At 43.3% G+C, this 26,351-nt stretch overlaps 1 protein-coding gene across 3 annotated transcripts in view; it reads right to left on the bottom strand.

Annotated features, from left to right (window-relative positions):
- DYNC1LI2 (dynein cytoplasmic 1 light intermediate chain 2) overlaps positions 1–26,351 on the bottom strand; it is a 54,634-nt gene that overhangs the window by 21,642 nt on the left and 6,641 nt on the right. For all 3 annotated transcript variants that reach the window (XM_073307951.2, XM_073307950.2, XM_073307952.2), the window contains exon 4: positions 21,772–22,002. In XM_073307951.2, the coding sequence (XP_073164052.1) occupies positions 21,772–22,002 (231 nt within the window). The remainder of the gene's footprint in view (positions 1–21,771; positions 22,003–26,351) is intronic.

The raw sequence follows: 26,351 nt of genomic DNA, 5'->3' as shown, positions 1-26,351 counted from the left end.
AACAAAAATTACTACACGATCCCAGGAGGAGGGACCGAACCTTAAGCCCGCCCAAGCCCCGCTGCCCCAGGGGAGAGGGCTAAAACCCAAGGGCTTCAGCCCCAGGCAGGAGGCCTGTAACCTGAACTCCACCACGCAGGACTGAAGCCCTTTGGCTTCAGCTTCAGCCCCAGACCCCAGCAAGTCTAATGCCAGCCCTGGCGACATTAAAACAGAACTGGGACTCACTCTGGGGTCTCGACGCAGAGTTCGAGAATCACTGTGCTAGGTTGTGTCCACATGGTGGTAGAAAGTTTTCTTTACAAAAGAGTGGATTTATCAAAAATCTTCAAATATGAAAAAGCCGAAGCCTTTCAGGACACCAAATGACTTCTATTACACTAATAAAAGCCACTGAATAAAAGCAATATGGACCCTCAGGGCTGAGTTAGTAATTATAACAAAAAATCTACACTAAGAGGTTTGGAGGGCCCAAGCCTGCAGAGGGTGTCCAGCACTTAATTCCCAAATGCCTTTGTAGGATTAGGCAGTGTGCAGTTATAAGTGGAGATGAACTGGTGTAAAAACTATTAAGAAGCTCAAAACTATTGGCTGTTAAACTTAGATATACTTTGTTTCTGAAATACCAGTCTCTTAAATGAAACACTATCAGTTGCTTTGTACAGCTTGGATTTGTGATCACCTGTTTGCCAAATTCTGGAGTCTTTGTTCTTCCTTAAACTAAATGTGGTGTTTTTTTTTTAAATGCCAAAGATCAGCCCTTAAGAACAAGCTGCATTCATATGAGACAGAAAAAACAAAATTTGTTTAAGAACATTTATTTCAGTTTCAATATACAAAGGAGTCCTCTAAGACACCTTTAGATACACTTAGGGTATGTCTACACTACGGAATAAGATCAAATTTATAGAAGTCGGTTTTTTAGAAATCGATTTTATATATTCGAGTGTGTGTCCCCCCACAGAAAATGCTCTAAGTGCATTAAGTGCATTAACTCGGCGGAGCGCTTCCACAGTACCGAGGCTAGAGTCGACTTCCGGAGCGTTGCACTGTGGGTAGCTATCCCACAGTTCCCGCAGTCTCCGCTGCCCATTGGAATTCTGGGTTGAGATCTCAATGCCTGATGGGGCTAAAACATTGTCGCGGGTGGTTCTGGGTGCATATCGTCAGGCCCCCGTTCCCTCCCTCCCTCCGTGAAAGCAATGGCAGACAATCATTTCGTGCCTTTTTTCCTGAGTTACCTGTGCAGACGCCATACCACTGCAAGCATGGAGCCCGCTCAGGTAACCGTCACCCTATGTCTCCTGGGTGCTGGCAGACGCGGTACGGCTTTGCTGCACAGTAGCAGCAACCCATTGCCTTCTGGCAGCAGACGGTGCAATACGATTGGTAGTCGTCCTCGTCATGCCCGAGGTGCTCCTGGCCACGTCGGCTGGGAGCGCCTGGGCAGACATGGGCGCAGGGACTAAATTTGGAGTGACCTGACCAGGTCATTCTCTTTAGTCCTGCAGTCAGTCCTATTGAACCATCTTATGGTGAGCGGGCAGGCGATACGGATTGCTAGCAGTCGTACTGTACCATCTTCTGCCAGGCAGGCAAGAGATGAGGATTGCTAGCAGTCGTATTGTACCATCTTCTGCCAGGCAGGCAAGAGATGAAGATGGCTAGCAGTCGTACTGTACCATCTTCTGCCGAGTAGCCATGAGATGTGGATGGCATGCAGTCCTTCTGCACCGTCTGCTGCCAGCCAAAGATGTAAAAGATAGATGGAGTGGGTCAGAACAAGAAATAGACCAGATTTGTTTTGTACTCATTTGCCTCCTCCCCTGTCTAGGGGACTCATTCCTCTAGATCACACTGCAGTCACTCACAGAGAAGGTGCAGCGAGGTAAATCTAGCCATGTATCAATCAGAGGCCAGGCTAACCTCCTTGTTCCAATAAGAACGATAACTTAGGTGCACCATTTCTTATTGGAACCCTCCGTGCAGTCCTGCCTGAAATACTCCTTGATGTACAGGCACCCCCTTTGTTGATTTTAGCTCCCTGAAGCCAACCCTGTAAGCCGTGTCGTCAGTCGCCCCTCCCTCCGTCAGAGCAACGGCAGACAATCATTCCGCGCCTTTTTTCTGTGCAGACGCCATACCAAGGCAAGCATGGAGGCCGCTCAGCTCACTTTGGCAATTAGGAGCACATTAAACACCACACGCATTATCCAGCAGTATATGCAGCACCAGAACCTGGCAAAGCGATACCGGGCGAGGAGGCGACGTCAGCGCGGTCACGTGAGTGATCAGGACATGGACACAGATTTCTCTGAAAGCATGGGCCCTGCCAATGCATGCATTATAGTGCTAATGGGGCAGGTTCATGCTGTGGAACGCCGATTCTGGGCTCGGGAAACAAGCACAGACTGGTGGGACCGCATAGTGTTGCAGGTCTGGGACGATTCCCAGTGGCTGCGAAACTTTCGCATGCGTAATGGCACTTCCATGGAACTTTGTGACTTGCTTTCCCCTGCCCTGAAGCGCATGAATACCAAGATGAGAGCAGCCCTCACAGCTGAGAAGCGAGTGGCGATAGCCCTGTGGAAGCTTGCAACGCCAGACAGCTACCGGTCAGTTGGGAATCAATTTGGAGTGGGCAAATCTACTGTGGGGGCTGCTGTGATGCAAGTAGCCCAAGCAATCAAAGATCTGCTGATATCAAGGGTAGTGACCCTGGGAAATGTGCAGGTCATAGTGGATGGCTTTGCTGCAATGGGATTCCCTAACTGTGGTGGGGCTATAGACGGAACCCATATCCCTATCTTGGTACCGGAGCACCAAGCCGCCGAGTACATAAACCGCAAGGGGTACTTTTCGATAGTGCTGCAAGCTCTGGTGGATCACAAGGGACGTTTCACCAACATCAACGTGGGATGGCCGGGAAAGGTGCATGATGCTCGCATCTTCAGGAACTCTGGTCTGTTTCAAAAGCTGCAGGAAGGGACTTTATTCCCAGAGCAGAAAATAACTGTTGGGGATGTTGAAATGCCTATATATATCCTTGGGGACCCAGCCTACCCCTTAATGCCATGGCTCATGAAGCCGTACACAGGCAGCCTGGACAGTAGTCAGGAGCTGTTCAACTACAGGCTGAGCAAGTGCAGAATGGTGGTAGAATGTGCATTTGGACGTTTAAAGGCGCGCTGGCGCAGTTTACTGACTCGCTTAGACCTCAGCGACACCAATATTCCCACTGTTATTACTGCTTGCTGTGTGCTCCACAATATCTGTGAGAGTAAGGGGGAGACGTTTATGGCGGGGTGGGAGGTTGAGGCAAATCGCCTGGCTGCTGGTTACGTGCAGCCAGACACCAGGGCGGTTAGAAGAGCACAGGAGGGCGCGGTACGCATCAGAGAAGCTTTGAAAACCAGTTTCATGACTGACCAGGCTACGGTGTGAAAGTTCTGTTTGTTTCTCCTTGATGAAACCCCCCACCCCTTGGTTCACTCTACTTCCCTGTAAGCTAACCACCCTCCCCTCCTCCCTTCAATCACCACTTGCAGAGGCAATAAAGTCATTGTTGCTTCACATTCATGCATTCTTTATTCATTCATCACACAAATAGGGGGATGACTACCAAGGTAGCCCAGGAGGGGTGGTGGAGGAGGGAAGGAAAATGCCACACAGCACTTTAAGCACAGCACTTTAAAAGTTTACAACTTTAAAATTTATTGAATGACAGCCTTCTTTTTTTTGGGCAATCCTCTGTGGTGGAGTGGCTGGTTGGCCGGAGGCCCCCCCACCGCGTTCTTGGGCGTCTGGGTGTGGAGGCTATGGAACTTGGGGAGGAGGGCGGTTGGTTACAGAGGGGCAGCAGTGGCAGTCTGTGCTCCAGCTGCCTTTGCTGCAGCTCAACCATACACTGGAGCATACTGGTTTGGTCCTGCAGCAGCCTCAGCATTGAATCCTGCCTCCTCTCATCACGCTGCCGCCACGTTTGAGCTTCAGCCCTGTCTTCAGCCCGCCACTTACTCTCTTCAGCCCGCCACCTCTCCTCCCGGTCATTTTGTGCTTTCCTGCACTCTGACATTATTTGCCTCCACGCATTCGTCTGTGCTCTGTCAGTGTGGGAGGACAGCATGAGCTCGGAGAACATTTCATCGCGAGTGCGTTTTTTTTTTTCTTTCTAAGCTTCACTAGCCTCTGGGAAGGAGAAGATCCTGTGATCATTGAAACACATGCAGCTGGTGGAGAAAAAAAAAAGGGACAGCGGTATTTAAAAAGACACATTTTATAAAACAGTGGCTACACTCTTTCAGGGTAAACCTTGCTGTTAACATTACATACATAGCACATGTGCTTTCGTTACAAGGTCGTATTTTGCCTCCTCCCACCGCGTGACTACCCCCTCAACCTTCCCCGTGGCTAACAGCGGGGAACATTTCTGTTTAGCCACAGGCAAACAGCCCAGCAGGAATGGGCTCCTCTGAGTGTCCCCTGAAGAAAAGCACTCTATTTCAACCAGGTGACCATGAATTATATCTCACTCTCCTGAGAATAACACAGAGAGATAAAGAACGGATGTTGTTTGAATGCCAGCAAACATACACTGCAATGCTTTGTTCTACAATGATTCCCGAGTACGTGTTACTGGCCTGGAGTGGTAAAGTGTCCTACCATGAAGGACGCAATAAGGCTGCCCTCCCCAGAAACCTTTTGCAAAGGCTTTAGGACTACATCTAGGAGAACCGCAAATGCCAGGGCAAAGTAATCCTTTCACATGCTTGCTTTTAAACCATGTATAGTATTTTAAAAGGAACACTCACCAGAGGTCCCTTCTCCGCCTGCTGGGTCCAGGAGGCAGCCTTGGGTGGGTACGGGGGGTACTGGCTCCAGGTCTAGGGTGAGAAACAGTTCCTGGCTGTCGGGAAAACCGGTTTCTCGCTTGCTTGCTGTGAGCTATCTACAATCTCCTCCTCCTCATCATCTTCTTCGTCCCCAAAACCTGCTTCCGTATTGCCTCCATCTCCATTGAAGGAGTCAAACAACACGGCTGGGGTAGTGGTGGCTGAACCCCCTAAAATGGCATGCAGTTCATCATAGAAGCGGCATGTTTGGGGCTCTGACCCAGAGCGGCTGTTCGCCTCTCTGGTTTTCTGGTAGGCTTGCCTCAGCTCCTTCAGTTTCACGCGGCACTGCTTCGGGTCCCTGTTATGGCCTCTGTCCTTCATGCCCTGGGAGATTTTGACAAAGGTTTTGGCATTTTGAAAACTGGAACGGAGTTCTGATAGCACGGATTCCTCTCCCCAAACAGCGATCAGATCCCGTACCTCCCGTTCGGTCCATGCTGGAGCTCTTTTGCGATTCTGGGACTCCATCATGGTCACCTGTGCTGATGAGCTCTGCATGGTCACCTGCAGCTTGCAACGCTGGCCAAACAGGAAATGAGATTCAAAAGTTCGCGGTTCTTTTCCTGTCTACCTGGCCAGTGCATCTGAGTTGAGAGTGCTGTCCAGAGCGGTCATAATGGAGCACTCTGGGATAGCTCCCGGAGGCCAATACCATCGAATTGTGTCCACAGTACCCAAATTCGAGCGGGCAACGTCGATTTAAGCGCTAATCCACTTGTCAGGGGTGGAGTAAGGAAATCGATTTTAAGAGCCCTTTAAGTCGAAATAAAGGGCTTCATTGTGTGGATGGGTGCAGGTTTACATTGATTTAACGCTGCTAAATTCGACCTAAAGTCCTAGTGTAGACCAGGGCTTAGTCTTTGATGGATCAAACCACACTAGCAGAATAGTTTTTTTCCGGTGGGGTATTAATTCTTTTGCAGACTCTGATAGGAGAGCATATACAAATCCAAAAAGTTAAAACAAAAAACAAAACAGTTAAGCGGTTAAAAATATAGTAACTATCTGCCATTCAAGAAAATGACACAAGGCGGGACAAAGATTCACAAAGAAGGAAAGCATATGTGTACTAGTTATTTTAAATGTCCTGCCATTAGTAAGCTTCCATTGTCTAAACCTACTGTAGCACAAGATAATGTTCAGTATATAGCCATCCATGCAAAAAAAACAAAAACAAACAAAAAAACCACAACCATCCCTCCCAAACAACTTGTAATTTACAGGATTGACAACACACCCACAAATTGAAATTTTTGCAAAAAATTGACCCTTGCCAGACTCTGCTGTGCACACCACTCCTTTATCCATAAGGAACACAGAAGAGAACTGTCTGCTTCTCTTTTTCCGAAATAATTTTACAATTTACATTTATTTAAATTGTTACAATTTACAATAATTCTCTGTTACACTGAAAGAATATAGTAAAAATAATGGTAAAAACAGTAAGTTGTGAGTCCTTCCCATTCACCATTAGATAAATTAGACAATTTTTCAAGGTCTGTATTTATGAAAGCACGTATTCCCGGGTAATAACCCATATTATGGTAAATATTTTAAAACACTGTTTTGCAAATATTCAAGAAAAACAGGTAATGCTAAGATTAGCTTCCACAAAATGAATAATCACTTTATACGAGATTATATATTAGTTAAATTGCAAAATATTGATAGTTATGAACCACTGAAGCTGTTCCACAGTGAGTGACTTCTTAAACAGGTACTCAGATACATCCTGCCACATTCTCTTGCCCTCCTCAATGAGTGCGCAAAACCTGTTCTGAAGCTCCTATGCCAAGCCTTTTTTGGAGGTATGACAAACCAAAAAGTTAGTGGGATATTCACAAGTGAAAGCCCCCACATTTTTTGAGCCTCAGCATCTCCAGAATAGTTTGCCCAATTTGCCTCAAGTTTTCCAGAAGATTCTACCCTGACTGAACAACATATGAAGTATCAAGTGGAATAGTCTGGCTTTGGCAAAGAAAGATCTGAATTATCATTATGGTACCAGAGTACCTAGGAGGCACAGATGAAGTCATGGCCCAGGACCCCACTGTGTTAAGCACTGAACAAACAGAACAAAGATGGTTCCTGCCCCAAAGAGCTCACATAATCTAAGTATAAAAAAAGAGAACAGATGGATACAGGAAATTAGACAGCAAGCACAAGGAAACAAGGAGACAGTGTGAGTCAGCATGATGGGCTGTAGTCTTAGCATACCAGTGGACTAACCATTGTCAAGTATTTTGTAGGTATCATGGCAGTGAAAAGTTTGAAGGAGGTCAATGAACTGAATGTTTATGGGGAAGGGAGCTCCCAAGTATGAGGGGCAGCATGGGAGAAAGCACAAAAGTGCCTGTTTGAAAATTTCACAAGTGGGTGATGGAGGCTGTCATCATGGGCCCATCAGAGAAAGAAGCTGAACTTTTGATACTGAATGAGAGATGATAGGTAGGATGGATAGGCAGGAAAGGCCTTGGCAGTGAAGACAAGCAGCCTATGTTTGATATAATAAAAAATGGGTAGCCAGTGGAGAGGGAAGACAAGGTCAAAACAACAGGCTAAAAGAGTGATCTTAACAGCAGCATTCTGAATGGATACAAGTGGGGCAAGATTGCCTTTGTCAAGGCCAAGGAGAAAGATACTGCAGTAGATGGATGCCCTGATTGTCGGAGCCCTGGGCGCCTGGGACCCCTGCAACGAGCATGTGCTGCGGACCCTGCAGGATCAGTCCACGCTACACACTGCTCATGCAGCACCTCATGGTCTCAGGGACAGCTACACCGAACACATCACTGGACACCGACAGTAGCAGGAGGCATGCGCTGGAGCGACATCATGCATTGACTACGAGAAAGGGACCCAGAGACCATATGAACTGGAACCATAAACTCACTGAATGTTATATCTCACCAAAATGAGGGTCAATCCATCCTCATCATTGTATCCACATATTATACTCCAAACCGGAACATAGCGATTATATGAACATACGTTCATATCTCAATGTCTGTACTTTGACCCGTTAACCTTTTACCCCCAATCGGAGATATTGCAGTTTATGTATTCCTTACACCATCCAATCTTAAACCGAACTTCGCACCCCTTCATAATCTGTCCGTTATTCCTTGATAACCAGAAACATCTATGTTTAAACTCTGTACTCACTTTTTTTTTTTTTTAAAACATCTTAATAAAAAATTTTATATTGAGATCTGAGAAAAGAGCCTGGATGAGCGTTTTGACTGTGTGGACAGATAGGAAAAGCCTTATCTCAGACGTTATGCAGAAAGAATCTGCAAGATTTTGACCAGGTTTACACTTGGAAGCGTGGACGTATGTTACATCAGCAATACTGAATCTACACTAGGTGCCGCTGTCAGCATAGCTATGTGGGTCAGGCAACCACATTTCATCAATCCCCTGACCAAGACATCTGCTGCCAAAAGCACTTTGTGTGGACCAGATTTAACACAGGCTGGATGTGAGGATCTAAGGAGCTCTTGAGTCAAAGATGATGGCAAGGTTACAAGCAGGATGGTGGTGTTGTCTACATTGATCAAGAAAGGTGGGAGAGGAGTTGGGGGAATAGGAACAGTCATACTGGGTCAGACTAATGGTCCATCTATTCCAGTAACCTGTCTTTCAACAGTGGCTGGTGCCAGATGCTTCAAATGAGGATGAACAGAACAGGGCAATTTATCAAGTGATCCATCCCCTGTCATCCAGTCTCAGCTTCTGGCAGTTAGAGGTTTAGGGAAACCCAGAGCATGAGGCTGCATCCCTGACCAGACTGGCTAATAGCTACTAATGGACCTATCCTTCATGAACTTATCTAATCATACTTTTGGCTTTCAAAACAGCCCTGGGTAACAAGTTCCACAGGTTGATTGTATATTGCCTGAAGAAGTACCTTCTTTGTTTTAAACCTGTTAACTATAAACCGAACTTAATTAATTAATGCTTTTAATTTCATTGGGTGACCCCTGGTTCTTGTGTTATGTGAAGAGGTAAACACTTCCAAAGTCACTTTCTCCACATCATTCATGATTTTATAGACCTCTATCATATACTCTTAGTCGTCTCTTTTCTAAAATGAACAGTCCTAGTCTTTTTAATCTCTCCTCATATGGAATCTGTTCCATTCCCCAAACAGTTTTGTGCCCTTCTCTGTACTTTTTCCATTTGCGGTTTTTTTTAGATGAAATGACAAGAACTGCATACAGTATTCAAGGTGTGGGCATATCATGGATTTATATAGTGGCATTATGGTATTTTATGTGTTATTATCTAGCCCTTTCCTAACAGCTTTGCGAACTGGGACCGCTAACAGGGAGTTTCAAAAGGGAGTTTGGAAAGGAGAGTGGAAAGGGGCGAGGTACACTTGCCATTCTTTAAAACTTTCAACTAAACTATAATCAAAACTTCTTGATTTAAACAAAAACCATACCATTAACCTAGGTAGCTGTAGGAGAGAATGCAGGCAGAAGCCCAGCAGCAGAGTGGGGGCTATCCTGTTTATTGCACTCAGTGTAGCATGTATGATTACCTGCCCTGTGGGTGGGTGGAGTATGTGTGCATTTGGTGCAAGGAGCTCCTGGCTCTCAAAGACCGTGTACTGGGTTTGGAGGCCAGGGTGGCTGAACTGGAGGAGCTAAGGAAGGCAGATGAGGTATGTTGATGATGTTTCCGGGACACTGTAGATTTGTCCCACCTCCGGTTGGACAGCCCCTGTGCTGTTAAGGAGGATGAAAGGCCCAGAGAAGAACAGCAGTCAACAGGAACAGAGGGAAACCTTCCCATAGTTGGGAACCTCCTTCCAGATGATGCTGGGGTATCCACTCGCACTGAGGTTACCTCTCCAGGGGAGGAAACTCCAGTCATTAGGAAAAGGCAGGTGTTAATAATGGGAGATTCGATCATTAGAAACATAGATAGCTGGGTTTGTGATGACTGGGAGAACTGTATGGTGACTTGCCTGCCTGGTGCAAAGGTTGCGGATCTCTCGAGGCATCTAGATAGACCTATGTGTAGTGCTGGGGAGGAGCCAGTGGTCGTGGTACATGTAGATACCAATGACATAGGGAAGGGTAGGAGAGATGTCCTGGAGGCCAAATTTAGGTTGCTAAGAAAGAGACTGAAATCCAGGACCTCTATGGTGGTATTCTCAGAAATGCTTCCAGTTCCATGCACAGGGCCAAGTAGGCAGGCAGAGCTTCAGAGTCTCAATGCGTGGATGAGATGATGGTGTAGAGAAGAGAGGTTTAGATTTATTAGGAACTGGGGAAACTTTTGGGATAGGGGGAGTCTATACAGGAAGGACGGGCTCCACCTAAACCAAAGTGGATCCAAACTGCTGGAACTTAACATTAAAAAGGTTGCAGAGCAGTTTTTAAACTAAGAGATGGGGGAAGGCCGATTGCTGCAGAGGCGCACGTGGATCAGACAGAGACTTCTCTTAGAGGAGAGTCTACGGATAGAGATTCTTTAGGTTTTAGTCAGGAGGAGAAGATGGAAGAGGATGAAGTGGGCCAGATCAGACGAGAAACATTCACATAAAGAATATGACATCAGAAAAAGGCAGACAAATAAACAGTAACAAGTTTTTAAAGTGCTTGTACACAAATGCTAGAAGTCTAAAGAATAAGTTGGGTGAACTAGAGTGCCTCGCGTTAAAGGAGGATATTAATATAATAGGCATCACAGAAACCTGGTGGAGTGAGGACAATCAATGGGACACAATCATTCCAGGGTACAAAATGTATCGGAAGGACAGAACAGGTCATGGGGTGGCAGGGAAGGGGGTGGCACTATATGTGAAAGAAAATGTAGAATCAAATGAAATTAAAATCTTAAATGAATCCACATATTCCATAGAATCTCTATGGATAGGAATTCCATGCTCTAATAATAAATCCCTACTGTTATATTCTTATCAACCACCTGACCAGGACAGTGACAGTGACAATGAAATGCTAAAGGAGATTAGAGAGGCTATCAAAATAAAGAACTCAATAATAGTAGGGGATTTCAATTATCCCCATAATGACTGGGTACATGTCGCCTCAGGATGAAATGCAGACACAAAATTTCTCGATACTTTAAAGGACTGCTTCTTGGAGCAGCTGGTACAGGAACCCACAAGGGGACAGGCAACTCTCGATCTAGTCCTGAGTGGAGCACAGGATCTGGTCCAAGAAGTAACTATAACAGGACTGCTTGGAAATAGTGACCATAATATAAAAACATTTAACATTCCTGTGGTGGGAAGAACGCCTCAACAGCCCAACACTGTGGCATTTAATTTCAGAAAGGGGAACTATGCAAAAATGAGGAGGTTAGTTAAACAGAAATTAAAAGGTACAGTGACTAGAGTGAAATCCCTGCAAAGTGCATGGACACTTTTCAAAGACACCATAATAGAGGTTCAACTTAAATGTATACCCCAAATTAAAAAAACACAGTAAAAGAACTAAAAAAGTGCTTAACAACCACGTAAAAGAAGCAGAGAGAGATAAAAAGGCATCTTTTAAAAAGTGGAAATCAAATCCTAATGAGGTAAATAGAAAAGAACATAAACACTGCCAAATTAACTGTAAAAATGTAATAAGAAAAGCCAAAAAGGAGTCTGAAGAACAGCTAGCCAAAAACTCAAAAGGTAATAACAAAATGTTTTTTTAAGTACATCAGAAGCAGGAAGCCTGATAAACAACTAGTGGGGCCCCTGGACGATTGAGATACAAAAGGAGCACTTAAAGACGATAAAGTCATTGCAGAGAAACTAAATGAATTCATTGCTTCAATCTTCATGGCTGAGGATGTTAGGGAGATTCCCAAACCTGACCCGTCTTTTGTAGGTGACATATCTGAGGAATTGTCACAGATTGAAGTGTCACTAGAGGAGGTTTTGGAATTAATTGAGAAATTTAACAAGTCACCGGGACCAGATGGCATTCACCCGAGAGTTCTGAAAGAACTCAAATGTGAAATTGCGGAACTATTAACTATGGTTTGTAACCTGTGCTTTAAATCAGATACTGTACCCAATGACTGGAAGATAGCTAATGTAACGCCAATATTTAAGAAGGGCTCTAGAGGTGATCCTGGCAATTACAGACCGGTAAGTCTCATGTCAGTACCAGGCAAAGTAGCTGAAACAATAGTAAAGAATAAAATTGTCAGACACATAGAAGAACATAAATTGTTGGTCAAAAGTCAACATGGTTTCTGTAAAGGGAGATCATGTCTCACTAATCTATTAGAATTCTTTGAAGAGGTCAACAAACATGTGGACAAGGGGGATCCAGTGGACATAGTGTACTTAGTTTTCCAGAAAGCCTTTGACAAGGTCCCTCACCAAAGGCTCTTATGTAAATTAAATTGTCATGGGATAAGAGGGAAGATCCTTTCATGGACTGAGAACTGGTTAAAAGACAGGGAACAAAGGGTAGGAATAAATGGTAATTTTTCAGAATGGAGAGGGGTAACTAGTGGTGTTCCCCAAGGGTCGGTCCTAGGACCAATCCTATTCAACTTATTCATAAATGATCTGGAGAAAGGGGTAAACAGTAAGGTGGCAAAGTTTGCAAATGATACTAACCTGCTTAAGATAGTTAAGACCAAAGCAGACTGTGAAGAACTTCAAAAAGATCTCACAAAACTAAGTGATTGGGCAACAAAATGGCAAATGAAATTTAATATGGATAAATGTAAAGTAATGCATATTGGAAAAAATAACCCCAACTATATATACAATATGATGGGGGCTAATTTAGCTACAACTAATCAGGAGTAAGATCTTGGGAGTCATCGTGGATAGTTCTCTGAAGATGTCCTCGCAGTGTGCAGCGGCAGTCGAAAAAGCAAATGGGATGTTATGAACTATTAAAAAAGGGATAGAGAATAAGACAGAACATATCTTATTGCCCTTATATAAATCCATGGTACACCCACATCTTGAATACTGTGTACAGATGTGGTCCCCTCATATCAAAAAAGATATACTGGCATTAGAAAAGGTTCAGAAAAGGGCAACTAAAATGATTAGGGGTTTGGAACGGATCCTATATGAGGACAGATTAAAGAGGCTAGGACTTTTCAGCTTGGAAAGGAGGAGACTAAGGGGTGATATGATAGAGGTACATAAAATCATGAGTGGTGTGGAGAAAGTGAATAAGGAAAAGTTATTTACTTGTTCCCATAATATAAGAACTAGGGGCAATCAAATGAAATTAACAGGTAGCAGGTTTAAAACAAGTAAAAGGAAGTTCTTCTTCATTCAGCACACAGTCAACCTGTGGAACTCCTTACCTGAAGAGGTTGTGAAGGCTAGGACTATAACAGGGTTTAAAAGAGAACTAGATAAATTCACGGAGGTTAAGTCCATTAATGGCTATTAGCCAGGATGAGTAAGGAATAGTGTCCCTAGCCTCTGTTTGTCAGAGGGTGGAGATGGATGGCAGGAGAGAGATCACTTGATCATTACCTGTTAGGTACACTCCCTCTGGGGCACCTGGCATTGGCCATTGTCGGCAGATAGGATGCTGGGCTGGATGGACCTTTGGTCTGACCCAGGATGGCCATTCTTATGTTCTTATATCTCTAATATTCTGTTTGCTCGAAGTGTAACGGCAGCCAAAAAAGCTGATGTTTTAAGAAAACTATCCATAATGATTCCAAGATCTCTTTCTTGAGTGGTAACAGCTAATTTAGATCCAATCATTTTGTATGGATAGCTGAGATTAAGTTTTCCAATGTGCATTACTTTGCATTTATCAACACTGAATTTCATCTGCCTTTCTGTTGCCCAGTCACCCAGTTTTGTGAGATCCCTCTGTAACTTGTCACAGTCAGCTTTGGACTTAACTAGCTTGAGTAATTTTGTATCATCTGCAAACTTTGCCAACTCACTTTTTACCCCTTTTTCCAGATCTTTTATGAACATGCTGAACAGCACTGGTCCCAGTACAGATTCTTGGGGGATACTGCTATTTACCTCTCTCCATTGTGAAAACTGACCATTTATTCCTCCATGAGAGGACCTTCCCTCTTATCCCATGACTGCCTACTTTGCTTAAGAGCCTTTGATGAGGGCCTTATAAAAGGTTTTGTGAAAGTCCAAATACATTTAATCTACTGGATCATCCTTGACAACATGTTTGACACCATCAAAAAATTCTGACAGATCTATGAGGCATGATTTCCCTTTATAAATGCCATATTGACTCTTCTCCAACATATTACGTTCATCTATGTGTCTGATAATTCTGTTCTTTGCTATAGTTTCAATCAGTATGCCTGGTAATGAAGTTAGGCTTACTGGCCTGAAATTGCTAGGGTCACCTCTGGAGTCTTTTTTACAAAACTGGCATCACATTAGCTATATGCTACAGAGACTAGTTTAAGCAACAGGGTACATAACATAGTCAGTAGTCCTGCAATTTCATATTTGAGCTCCTTCACAACTCTTGGATGAATACTATCTGGTACTTATTACCGTTTAATTTATCAATTTATTCCAAAACCTCCTCTACTGACACGTCAATAGGCTACAATTCCTCAGATTTGCCACCTAAAAAGAATGGCTCAGATAGCAAAGACAGATGCACAGAATATATTTAGCTGCTCCGCGATCGCCTTGTCTTTCCTGAGTGCGCCTTTAACACCTTGATTTTTCAGTGGCCCCACTGATTATTTGGCAGGCTTCCTCCTTCTCACATACTTAAAAAAAAAAAATTGCTGTTAGTTTGTGTCTTCTGCTTGTTACCTTTCAAATTCTTTTTTGGCCTATCTAATTATACTTTATTTGCCAAAGTTTAAGTTCCTTTCTATATTCCTCAGTAGGATTTGACTTCCCATTTTTACAAAAAATGTCTTTTTTGTCTCTGCCTCTTTTACTCTGTTTACTGCCAGGATGCCATTTTTTGGTCCCCCTTTTTTTTTTTATTTACTTAGGGTATATATGTCGTTTGAGCCTATAGTTTCAATACTGAGAGCTGTTTCAACCTTGCTGAGATTGATCTGACTGTTACAAATCCTTGAAAAGATGTCAGAGAGAAGCTTCCACAAGCTGGGGGGGATACAAATAATTTTATATTAAAAAAATCTGATTTTTTAGTTACATTAAATTATTTTTTTAAATAAACCCACTTTAAATTAAAATTGAACTTTACAACTTAAGTCTTAAAGTTACATTATATTAAAATAATTTAAATTAAAAATAAAAAGAATACTAAGCACTACATTTGCTACTAAGTTTCAAATAAAGCTAGACCACTGAACTGTTTCAACTCGCTGGCTGAGCATCTGGAATCAGAGTTTGCTGACATGCTAAGCCAGCTTTTGACATCAGTAGTCATCTCTGAAGGTATAAACAGAATAGTTTGTTTCAATTTATTGAACTAGTTCAGTTAAATGACTAATTCATTCAAAATTAAGAAACCAACTGAGAGCTGAAAAAGCAGGAAAGCTTATTTTCCTCTTTCAACCTGTGAACAAAAGCTACGTGTGAGTGGATGAGATCTACTAGTTACAAAGTCTCAAAGGATTTGGTAACCCAAAGCAATCAGTTCAATTCCCTAACTACAGATACTTCTTCCTTTGTTAAATAAATCAGTTTTAAATGCAAAACATGTTTTGATAAACTTTTTTGTTACACACCTCTACCCCGATATAACGCTGTCCTCGGGAGCCAAAAAATCTTACCGCGTTATAGGTGAAACCGCGTTATATCGACCTTGCTATGATCCACCAGAGTGCGCAGCCCCGCCCACCTGGAGCACTGCTTTACCGCATTATATCCGAATTCGTGTTATATCGGAGTAGAGGTGTGTGTGTGTGTGTGTGTGTACACACACACACCCCCAATATATGGTGATTTTCATAAAAAAAAAATAAAAAGCTGTGGTGCATTTTTAACTGAATTTGAATTTCCACCCAAATGACGATGATGGAGTCTCACATCGATGTTAACATACAAGGATTCATCGAACATTTTTGGTGAACACGTATATGTGAGGTCAGACCAATGTGAGAACCACAATATGGTTACACGTGGGACGGACAAAATTGTCCATGACCGTTGCAGACGTTACAGTTCCATAGGCAGTGTGACAGCATTTCAAATGCAGAGTTGGCCTTGCCTATGTGATGGGTAACATTAACTGTGGCATTCTGTGACAGCACACTTGCTCGGTAGTAAAACTTCTCCATGGACTTGAGAGGAGAGTGGTTAATCTTAAGAAGTGGGTAGACATGCACATCCCCAGCACAGGTTAATACAGTACTTCAGTTTTCTTTAGGCTGATTGGTTGCATGAGCAAAGTAACCAGTTATAAACTGAATGAGCTACCAGCGTGCACAGTCACCAGCAAATAAAAGTTCCTTCATGAGTCAATCTGCCACTGCGCACATGAAAGCATTGAAGCTTGAACAACTTCCCATCAGTGTAGAACTTATAAATACTCCTCTAACAACGCAACAAAATACATCCATAAGCACAGCCCAAAAAAAGGTGGAGAAGTGTGGGAGCAATAACAAAATCTTGTTTGCTGCCACTAGTGACCAGAAAGGGGTCTGATATCTTGCCATTTTCCACAATTCTGACCATCAACCCATTATGGAAGGACCAAATGACAGAAATAAACTTTGCAGGGCATCCAAAGATTAATAAAATGTTTCCAGAATCCCTCACGATTTACAGAATCAAAAGGTTTAGCTAAATTGACTGAACATCATATAAAGAGCAGTTTTTCTTCTGGCACCTTTCCTGGAGCTGATGGAGTAGAGTCGTTCATTATAGACTAGAGAAAATGTCATGTTTGTATCCTTCCTGGGTGTCAGAGCAGCCCTATCTAGGGTGCTGTTTCTTCAAATGGGGAAGAGAATGGAAAAAATCCCTAAAAAATACTTGCTCCTCCCAAACCTTTTGTGCTAGCTGATTGAGGCTCATGGGGCATAGGCTAAGGGGTGTTTAATTGCAGTGCAGACATAAAGGTTCGGGCTAGATCCTGGGCTCTAGGACACTGCAAGGTCTGAGCCTGAACATCTATACCACCCCCTAGCCAAAGCTCCACAAGCTGGAGTCAGCTGGCATGGGCCAGGCAGAGGTTTTTCATTGTCGCACAGACATACCCTCAGAATGCCATACCTGACTGGTCATCCAACTTTTCTGCAATCTAAATATAAGGAAGATCCAAATAAATTTTGCAGCTTGGAATATTTGTATGCTCTGACAGAGGTGACAGAACTGAACACAGAACTTCTACACTCAGTAGAGTATTGGCATAATACAATATAGATATTGAGGCACTCAGTGAGACAAAACTTGCTGGTGAGTTGCAGCCAGAAGAAGTGGGTGCTTATTACATCTTCTATTGGACTTGCAGATCTGAGGATAAATGCAGGTGCTTTGGTGTGGGGTTTTGCCACTTGCTTTTTGATTGCCTGCAAAGAGTCACTGCCAAATGGTGTCAACGACAGACCGATGCTTCTCCACACTGGCCTTTGTGAAAGCTCACTATGTTCTTACCATCAACACATACGCTAAAAATGATCAATCCGGAGGAGGATAAGGAGGACTTCTATCAAACCCCTGATAGTGTCATCACATCAGTCCCATGTAATAAGTTGACCACTCTAGGTGATTTCCATGCTAAGGCTGGTCGTGACTGCATCCTGGGGTAACGTGATAGGTTGTCATGGAGTTGGTAACAAGAACTCTAATGGCTTGCGACTACTTTCCAAATGTACCAAGTACAACCTAGTCGTCACTAAGTGTTTCAACAGACCAACAAGTATAAGATGACCTGGACGCGCCTTAATTCAAAATAGTTATGTTATTCTATGGCAAAGAGAGCTCCATGATGTCCCCATATCAATACTTCAAGCCTTGAAAACTGAGACACTTAATTCCAACAACAACTCATGGAAGAATTTCCCTTAGTGACAGAAGCCTCAGTGGATGTAGAGCTAGCCTGGAAACATTTTTGGGACTTGACATATAATATGGCTGCTGAAGTTCTTCACTTTGTTTAAAGGGAAACATCAGGACTACTTTGATGAGAATGACCCTGAAATATGTCAACTCTTGAACTCACTGCATGCTACCCAACAAGCCTACGTAGTGGCCAAGGATTCAGTAGCTAGGAAGGCTGCATATCATTGAGCAAAACAGATGGTTCAGACCGAATTCAGCAAATTTAAATCTGGTGGTGGGAGTGTGGCAGGGTACTGGTTGAGAAGCCTTTAATCAGCTCCTGCCACTCCAATCCCAACAAGGGGATGGAGTGGGGCTAGGTGAATACCTTGGTGCCTGCCTGGTAACTGGCCGCTCCTGCCAGTCTTATTAGTCCGGAGCTATAAAGGCTGTGAGGAAGCCAGCAAAAAGCGGAAGAGGAAAAGAGAAAGGTCAGGAACAGAAGGAAGTGGGAGCCTCCTAGTCTGTTGCTGGCCAGGCCTGTTGTAGGCAAAGTAGCTGTGAAGCCTGTATATAGTTGGGAATTGGTGGTGGGAAACCTTCTGAGAATAAACCTTCATAGATTCCATTCAGAAGAGGCCAATGCATTCACTGATTCTAGTCTGATTTCCTGTGTAATACAGGCCACAGAACTTCCCAAAAATAATTACTAGAGCATATCCTTTACTCCTGAGGAAATTCTGTGCCAAAAAATTAAAAATTCTGCAAAATTCTGCAAATTGTATTGGTCAATAAAGAAATGTGGCTCCAGCATGGCAGTGGAGAGCATAGGCCACCGGCTGCATTCAGGTGGGAGATCACCCTGAAGTCCCCACCTTCTGCAGTTCAGGGATTCAGCAGTGAGGCTGCATCTGATCCTGAGACAGTGCAAGGACTGGGCCTGCCCCAGAAACACCCTGTGGCCCTGCCCCTCTGCGCCAGGTGCACCAGGTGTGGGCCGGCAGGCTCAACTCAGCAGGATCCAAGTGTGGGGTGAGAGGTTTCTGTGTGGGGCAATCTGGGTGTGGGTGGCTCAGTGGGAGATCTGGATGCACAGGAACTCATGGGGGGGGGGTGTTCGGGCTGCAGGGGCAACGGGACTCTGCAGGGGATCCAGGCGAAGGTGGTAGGGGCTCAGCAGGGAGGGTCTGGGTATAGGGTCTTAGGGTGCTGGAGAGAGTGGGGCATGATAGGGTGGGGGTTCAGGTGCAGCTGGTTGGGGGGGATCAGTGGGGGGCTCAACGGAGGGATCCAGGTGTAGTGGGGTAGGGCTTGTCAGAGTGAGTGTTTGATGGGCCTGCTTAACGGTGGAGCCCCAGCTGTTGCTAAGGGGGCGCCGCATGCCGGGCTCCTGCTTCCTTCCGCGATTCTCCTATCCCATTTTCTTCTCCATCCTCCTCCCCTCACTTCCACATTCCCCCCCCCACACCCTATTCCACCCCCCTTCCTTTCCCACTTCTTCCCTGCACCTTACCCAGCTCCACAGCAAGCACTCACTGTTGCACAGAAAACAGGAAGGTTCCTAGCACACAGAAGGGGAGAACTGGCTCTAGGACGCAGGAGGTAGCGTTCAGCTGCAGAGTCAGCAGAGCCAAGAGGCAGCCTCTTTCATCTGGACAGCTCTGTGCTTTCAGAAATGGGGAGGCATGTAACCCCATGTACTCTCCCATGCCTTGCCTCTGTTTGGGGGGGCAACCCCCCCAAACTACGCCATGGTTGCCCAGCCCCCCTAGCCCCACACAGCTTCCTTGCTCTTTTCTTCAGGGAAGCACAGGAATTCTGTGGGCATGCAGTCCCACAGAATCCCCCCAGGAGCATTCCTTCAGAAAAAACACTAACTCTTGATTTAAAAATAGTCAGTGATGGACAATCTACCACAACCATTGATAAGTTGTTCCAGTGGTTCCTCACTCTCAATTTTAAGCCTTATTTCCAGTTTGAATTTCTCTAGCTTCAAGTTTCAGCCATTGGCTTGTGTTATACCTTTCTTTACTAGAGAGAAGAGCCTAGTATTAAATATTTGTTCCCCATGTAGGTATGTATAGACTGCAGCCAAGTCACCTTTTAGCCTTCTCTTTGTTAAGATAAATAGATTAAGCTCCCCGAGTCTATCACTATAAGGCATGTATTTTCGAATCCTTTAATTGTTATCATGACTTCTCTGAACTCTCTCCAATTTATTAATATCCTTCTTGAATTATGGACACCAGAACTGAACACAGTATTCCAGCAGTGTTCACACCCATGCCAAATACAGAAGTAATACAATACCTCTACTCCTATTCAAGATCCGCCCCATTTATTCATCCAAGGATTGCCAGCATTGCACCTGGAGCACACGTTCAGCTGAGTATCCACCATGACCCCCAAACCATTTTCCTTGGACCTGGTCCACACTTAAAATTTAGGTTCACACAGCAGGTGATCAGGTCTGTGAAAACTCCAAACCCTTGGGTGCCATAGCTATGCCAACTTAACCCCCAACATAGACACAGCAAGGTCAATAAACGAATGCTTCTGTCGACCTAACTACTGTTGCTTGGGAAGGTGAAGATGCTACAGCAATGGAAAATCCCCTTCTGTTGCTGTAGTCTGCGTCTTCATTACAGGCTTACAGAGGCATAACTCTGGAACCATACCAGAGCACCAGTGGCATGGATGTGGCCTAGGTAACTTTACTCTCCCATCCAGCTACAGAATAGTTCTCTTCTGAAGGCTGCATCTCACTCATATTGCTCTCTAGCTTGATGGCTTCCTTACATGCTGTATTGTTTGAATTGCTGCTTACTTCCTTACTGGGGGCGGGAGATGGGCTTTCTCCAAGACTGACACCATTTGATGTACCATCACATGAGTCTTCTGGCCTTATTTCCTAAGAATTCACTCCTATGCATCAGTCCTATTACACTATATCTTCTCATCTCAGTTGGAAATCTCTTAAAAATCTTTAAGAGCTTCCAGATATAGAATTACTGCCACACTTGGAAAAAAAAGCATTAAAACTATTTTCAGGACTCTAGCCTATGTAACACTGCATCCAACTCTAAACACCAAGCATCACTCCAGCTTTTTTAAACAAACATATGCACCAAGAAGACCCACAGTTTGGTGAAGATTTTAGCACTCTTTCATGTAGCAAACAACCCTGCCAATGACAACAACATTCTAGAATGACAAATATATTTAAAGAGTTCCTCTGAGGATATTAGCCATATGAATATATCCTGAAGCTTTTTCAAACCAGGAATGTAGTTCTTTAGAAAGCACATTACAGGGAAACCACTAGCCTCAAAATGACAGTGTTTTAGTGTACCCTTCCTCTCAACATCACACTTAAGACAGTGGTTGTTTATAGTCTACAAAATCCTATTAAAGCATTCTTTCACCTAGATCATAATCCAGAGTTTGACACTGGAATATACAACCATGGCTACCCAACCCTAAAGAACAGGCAAGTAGAAGTGAATTACAGAAAGTATATATTTGTATTATATCTATGTACACATAGCTACATATGAAACAGTGAGTAGAGAGAGAAAAGTGTAAGTTTGTTCAAGTAGCTTTTTTTTAAAAAAAGCTTGATGATATTTAAAGTTGGCTGATTAAATACTGATCTATTTCAATGAAAGCATGAAGGCTCAAATACAAGGCAACTTGAAATATTACATCCTTTACTCAAAGAGTGATTAACTCAACTGGTATTCTGATAGTGAATACAAGCAAAACCTGGAGGAGTTCTTTAAAAACTTGATAGACAGTCCATTGATTTAACATCAGTGTTACAGTCAAAACTTGAAAGTTTACATTTAGCTATCTCCTGCTTTTAAGTACTGTGCACTAGGGAAGTAGTACAGCAAGGCATGGTTTAAACAAACTGTCATTAAGATGCAAAAAGCCATTTAAGAAAAATCATATTGGACTTACATTTTTGTTCCATGTCTCTCATCTCTTCCGGGGGAATTCTCAGCTTATCAATGTGCTCACGTAAGACACTGGCCCATTTTTGTAGAGATTCCATAACAGTCCATGGTCTAGACATATCTGCCACAAAGACTACTAAGGTCTCTTGTAGATTTTCTGCAGAAACAGCAAACTTCAAGAGCCCTTTATGATACAGGTCTCCATCTAGAATCCAAACATTACAGCGAGTCTGATCTGAAAAGGAAAAGGGTCAATTATACCTCAAACTAACGCGCTTTTTGCTACAGCCACATTAGTCCATCAGTAAGTAGCAAACCAACAGGGTATTACAGTGCCAAATTTAAGATGAGCAGAAGTTAGCTACCAGCAAGTCTAGCCTGTTCGCATTTAACATGATGAGTGTATATGTACCGCCCATCCCTTAAGGGAAAAGAGCACCTACAAAGCAATTTGGCAATGTCCTTGTAGAATGAGGAGTTGTTTTCTGTAAGAATCTTGGTTTTAACTTAGCAGCAAAGAGGTATGAACATCTGTATTCTCTTCCTTTTCCTAAGTACACATTTCATTTTTATAAAAGGATACTTTCTGCTTAGTGTGTTACAATCATTCACTTAATACATTATACAGCACTGCTGAATTTGGTATACGTATTCATACCTGGACTCCAAGAATGTCACGAGATCATTACAGTTGTGCCTATAATTAAGGCTTCACCGTGTTAGGTGCTAGTATCTTTAGTCAGAATCCTGCAAAGTACTACAAGTCTAGCATGAGAGGTTAAAACACACATTTCTAATAAATCTGAAAATGCAGATATCAAAGTAATCAGTTTATGAACAAACCCAACTGGAATTGCAATATAATTTAACGCCCACTCCACCTATACATCTAATCTTTTATGCAAGCCAATATTCTGCCAAGAACACTGAAGTATCTAATATTAGCAATCATTGGTCTCTACTCTTGTAGCAAGATTTGTTTTCACGGCAATACTTATTTGCAACATGTGAGAATTGGAACTTTTTACTGAAGATCTGTATGTATTCTAAATTCAGTAGACATTTTATGTCACGCGCCCCCTCGAACCCCTAATGTAATCTGCCTGCGCCTCCCCAGCAGCTGCGGACGGGAGCCGAGGCTGTGGGCGAGCCAAGGCTGGAGCCAAGGCTATGGGCGGGGCCAGAGCAGAGCTGGGGGCAGAGTGGTGCTCCCTCACCATCCCCTATGAGGGCTGGCTTGGGCCCCACTGCACTCTCTCAAAACATTCCCCCACACCCCCTTAGGAGGGCATGCCCCACAGTTTGGGACCATTGTTCTAAGATGACTTCACATTTTGTTTTTTAAAACTCAGCTGGTGCACGCTGCACTTTAAATAATCTAAAGTATAGCAAATGTGGCCATCCTCACATGTTTAAGCCAATGAATCACACACCTGAGACTTCATCAGGACACTTTAGAAAGATGAAGAGGATAAAAGACTGAGCACACGGAGAACATATACAGTTAAAAATATTAACCCTTTTTTAAATTGTGGCTCTAAAAATTAAGAACTCAGGAAACGGTCAGAAAGTTGATTTACTGCTTGACTTTGGTTCAGTTAAGTTATCCAAGTACCATCAACCCAGAACATAGGTCAAAAGTTATGCTTTTAATTAGATTAAAGATGTCATCTCCCATCTGTGCTTCCTAGTAGTATCCACTTACTTTAAACGAAAAGAAAAGGAGTACTTGTGGCACCTTAGAGACTAACCAATTTATTTGAGCATAAGCTTTCGTGAGCCACAGCTCACTTAAGTAATGCATCCGATGAAGTGAGCTGTAGCTCACAAAAGCTTATGCTCAAATAAAATTTGTTTGTCTCTAAGGTGCCACAAGTACTCCTTTTCTTTTTGCGAATACAGACCAACACGGCTGCTACCCTAAAACCTTACTTTAAACAGTTACTCATCACAGTAACTGGTACTTAGGGAGCTTTGTTGCTGCATATTCCCACTAGAGAGATATGCCTCCCCCAGACCCGATCACGCTTCTGGAACTTCTAGAAAGTGGTGCCCATTGGGGCCACAGAAGTATTCTCAAAGCACTGAATGTTTGGAGAGGAAATTATAGAAGGCCAAGCAGTCCTACTGCCTCAGTCCCTTCTGTTAAACCCAGAAGTCCTCTGAGAATACAGAGAGGAAGTCGGGGTGAGTAATGTTAAGCAACCATTTTTTATTTTTTAGAAGTGTCATCTGCATTTCCAGTTGTGGAAGTCTAGCAAATAGTATAAGCTCCAGGAAGGTGGGCGGAGAATTTTTAATCAAACATGAATGGCAAAATTACTTTTTGAAAGTTAAGATGACCAACTTGTTCTAGATACAAGTCGAGTGGTTTTGTATACATCCAGGTACACGCTTCCAGTTAGCAACCCCACAGAAACGTTTAAATCAATGCTGACTTAACTATGGTAGCGTGAGCTCTAAGACTCTTAATAATAAATCATGTCTCATTGCACAGCCTAATCCACTGAGCACATGCCTAAGAAGAAATGGCTTTATACTGATTCCCAATGGCTACACAGTCTTATTTATCTGCTAAATGCCTTAGTCCCATCCAAACAGCAGCTCAAAGCCACCTTAGCATCCAGTATATGGAGACTAGTTTACCTAAGTAAAATCAAGTTGCTGGGAAGAACACTAGAAGTCTAAATTGTGTCAAACTTGGACACCTTTTCAGTTTAATGAGAGATGAAAATGCAGGATAATTTATTCTGTGTTCAGTGGAATGATCAGTAGTAAAACTTGCAACTCATATTCCTTTATAAACAAGCAGTATAAAGAGCATTCTTGCCAGGGTTTGAAAAGAGTGTCTATCAACTTTATCAGCGTCATGGCAACATCCCACCAGTCAGAACCTATTCTATGATAGGAAGATGTTAACTAGATCTTTCAGGAAAGTTCTGACAATGAGATGACTGAATAAAGAATCAAACATTTAGCAGATCATACACTGAGATGCAGACAAGTACAACTTGTTAAGATAAAAGGAGGGCAAATGGATTTAGGGTACAATAAATAAAAAATAAAATGATGCATGGAGACAGAATATGGAAACAGTTTTCAGGTAGTAGGATAACTGAGAAAACCATCTCTGGTGAATTGTTACTCCAAAGGGGAAAAGGCTCTCTCTATTGCAGCTGAATCTCCTGCATTTACATGTGGCATATCAGGTCAAAAGGTAGTCAATCACCCATGAAGCAAAGCAGCTCCAAAATGGGATGCAAGACAAGATCGTCGTCCTGAGCTGGCAGCTCCAATGACACCAATAGGAGCCTCCATTTCTCCTGTGATGAGAGGTATGTGTACTAACAGCATATGTCTCATGCTGGAGCAACTAGCCCAGCCAGCACACATCTGTGATACAATCTTTCCCAGAATTGCTCTGCAGTTAAGACTACTAATCTCTGTTACAAACAGCAACGGAACCATAGAAGAATGGTCCTATTTTAACCATCTACCATGGTCAGAATCTGCTTATATTGCCCCTGCAGCATGAAGCAGTCTGATAGCATGCTCTTTCTCCATGTTATCTGTAGTGTAATACACTGTGCATCAATCCCACACAGCCTTTGTCTCCTGCCACTTCACCGCTTGCTGATGTAATATTCTGCTGTCTTGTCCATTATCACTTAATAACGCTGCCTTTGATCAGTGGCAGAAAAGATTTTAAAAGCCACTTTATAAATAAATATGCTGTAACAGAGCTATGTGGAGCTCATCTTCCACACGTTCCACTGATTACATCAGCTTTTGACAATGTGCTCTCTTGCCTAGTTGAGATGTATTGGTGGTGATTACATAGCCAAGGAAAAGAAACTGAAATGAACTCATAGATTCATAGATTCATAGATATTTAGGTCAGAAGGGACCATTATGATCATCTAGTCTGACCTCCTGCACAATGCAGGCCACAGAACTTCACCCACCACTCCTAAAAAAGACCTCACACCTATATCTGTGCTATTGAAGTCCTCAAATTGTAGTTTGAAGACCTCAAGGAGCAGAGAATCCTCCAGCAAGTGACCCATGCCCCATGCTACAGAGGAAGGCGAAAAACCTCCAGGGCCTTCCAATCTGCCCTGGAGGAAAATTCCTTCCCGACCCCAAATATGGCGATCAGCTAAACCCTGAGCATATGGGCAAGATTCATCAGCCAGATACTACAGAAAATTCTTTCCCGGGTAACTTGGATCTTACCCCATCTAAAAACCCATCACAGGCCATTGGGCCTATTTACCATGAATATTTAATTACCAAAACCATGTTATCCCATCATACCATCTCCTCCATAAACTTATCGAGTTTAATCTTAAAGCAAGATAGATCTTTTGCCCCCACTACTTCCCTCGGAAGGCTATTCCAAAACTTCACTCCTCTGATGGTTAGAAACCTTCGTCTAATTTCTAATCTAAATTTCCTAGTGGCCAGTTTATATCCATTTGTTCTTGTGTCCACATTGGTACTGAGTTTAAATAATTCCTCTCCCTCTCTGGTATTTATCCCTCTGATATATTTATAGAGAGCAATCATATCTCCCCTCAACCT

This window comes from Lepidochelys kempii, chromosome 12 (genome assembly GCF_965140285.1).
Source record: "Lepidochelys kempii isolate rLepKem1 chromosome 12, rLepKem1.hap1, whole genome shotgun sequence".
NCBI lineage: Eukaryota > Metazoa > Chordata > Testudines > Cheloniidae > Lepidochelys > Lepidochelys kempii.
Note: the sequence above shows the minus strand (reverse complement) of the source record. Positions and strands in the feature narration are given on the sequence as shown.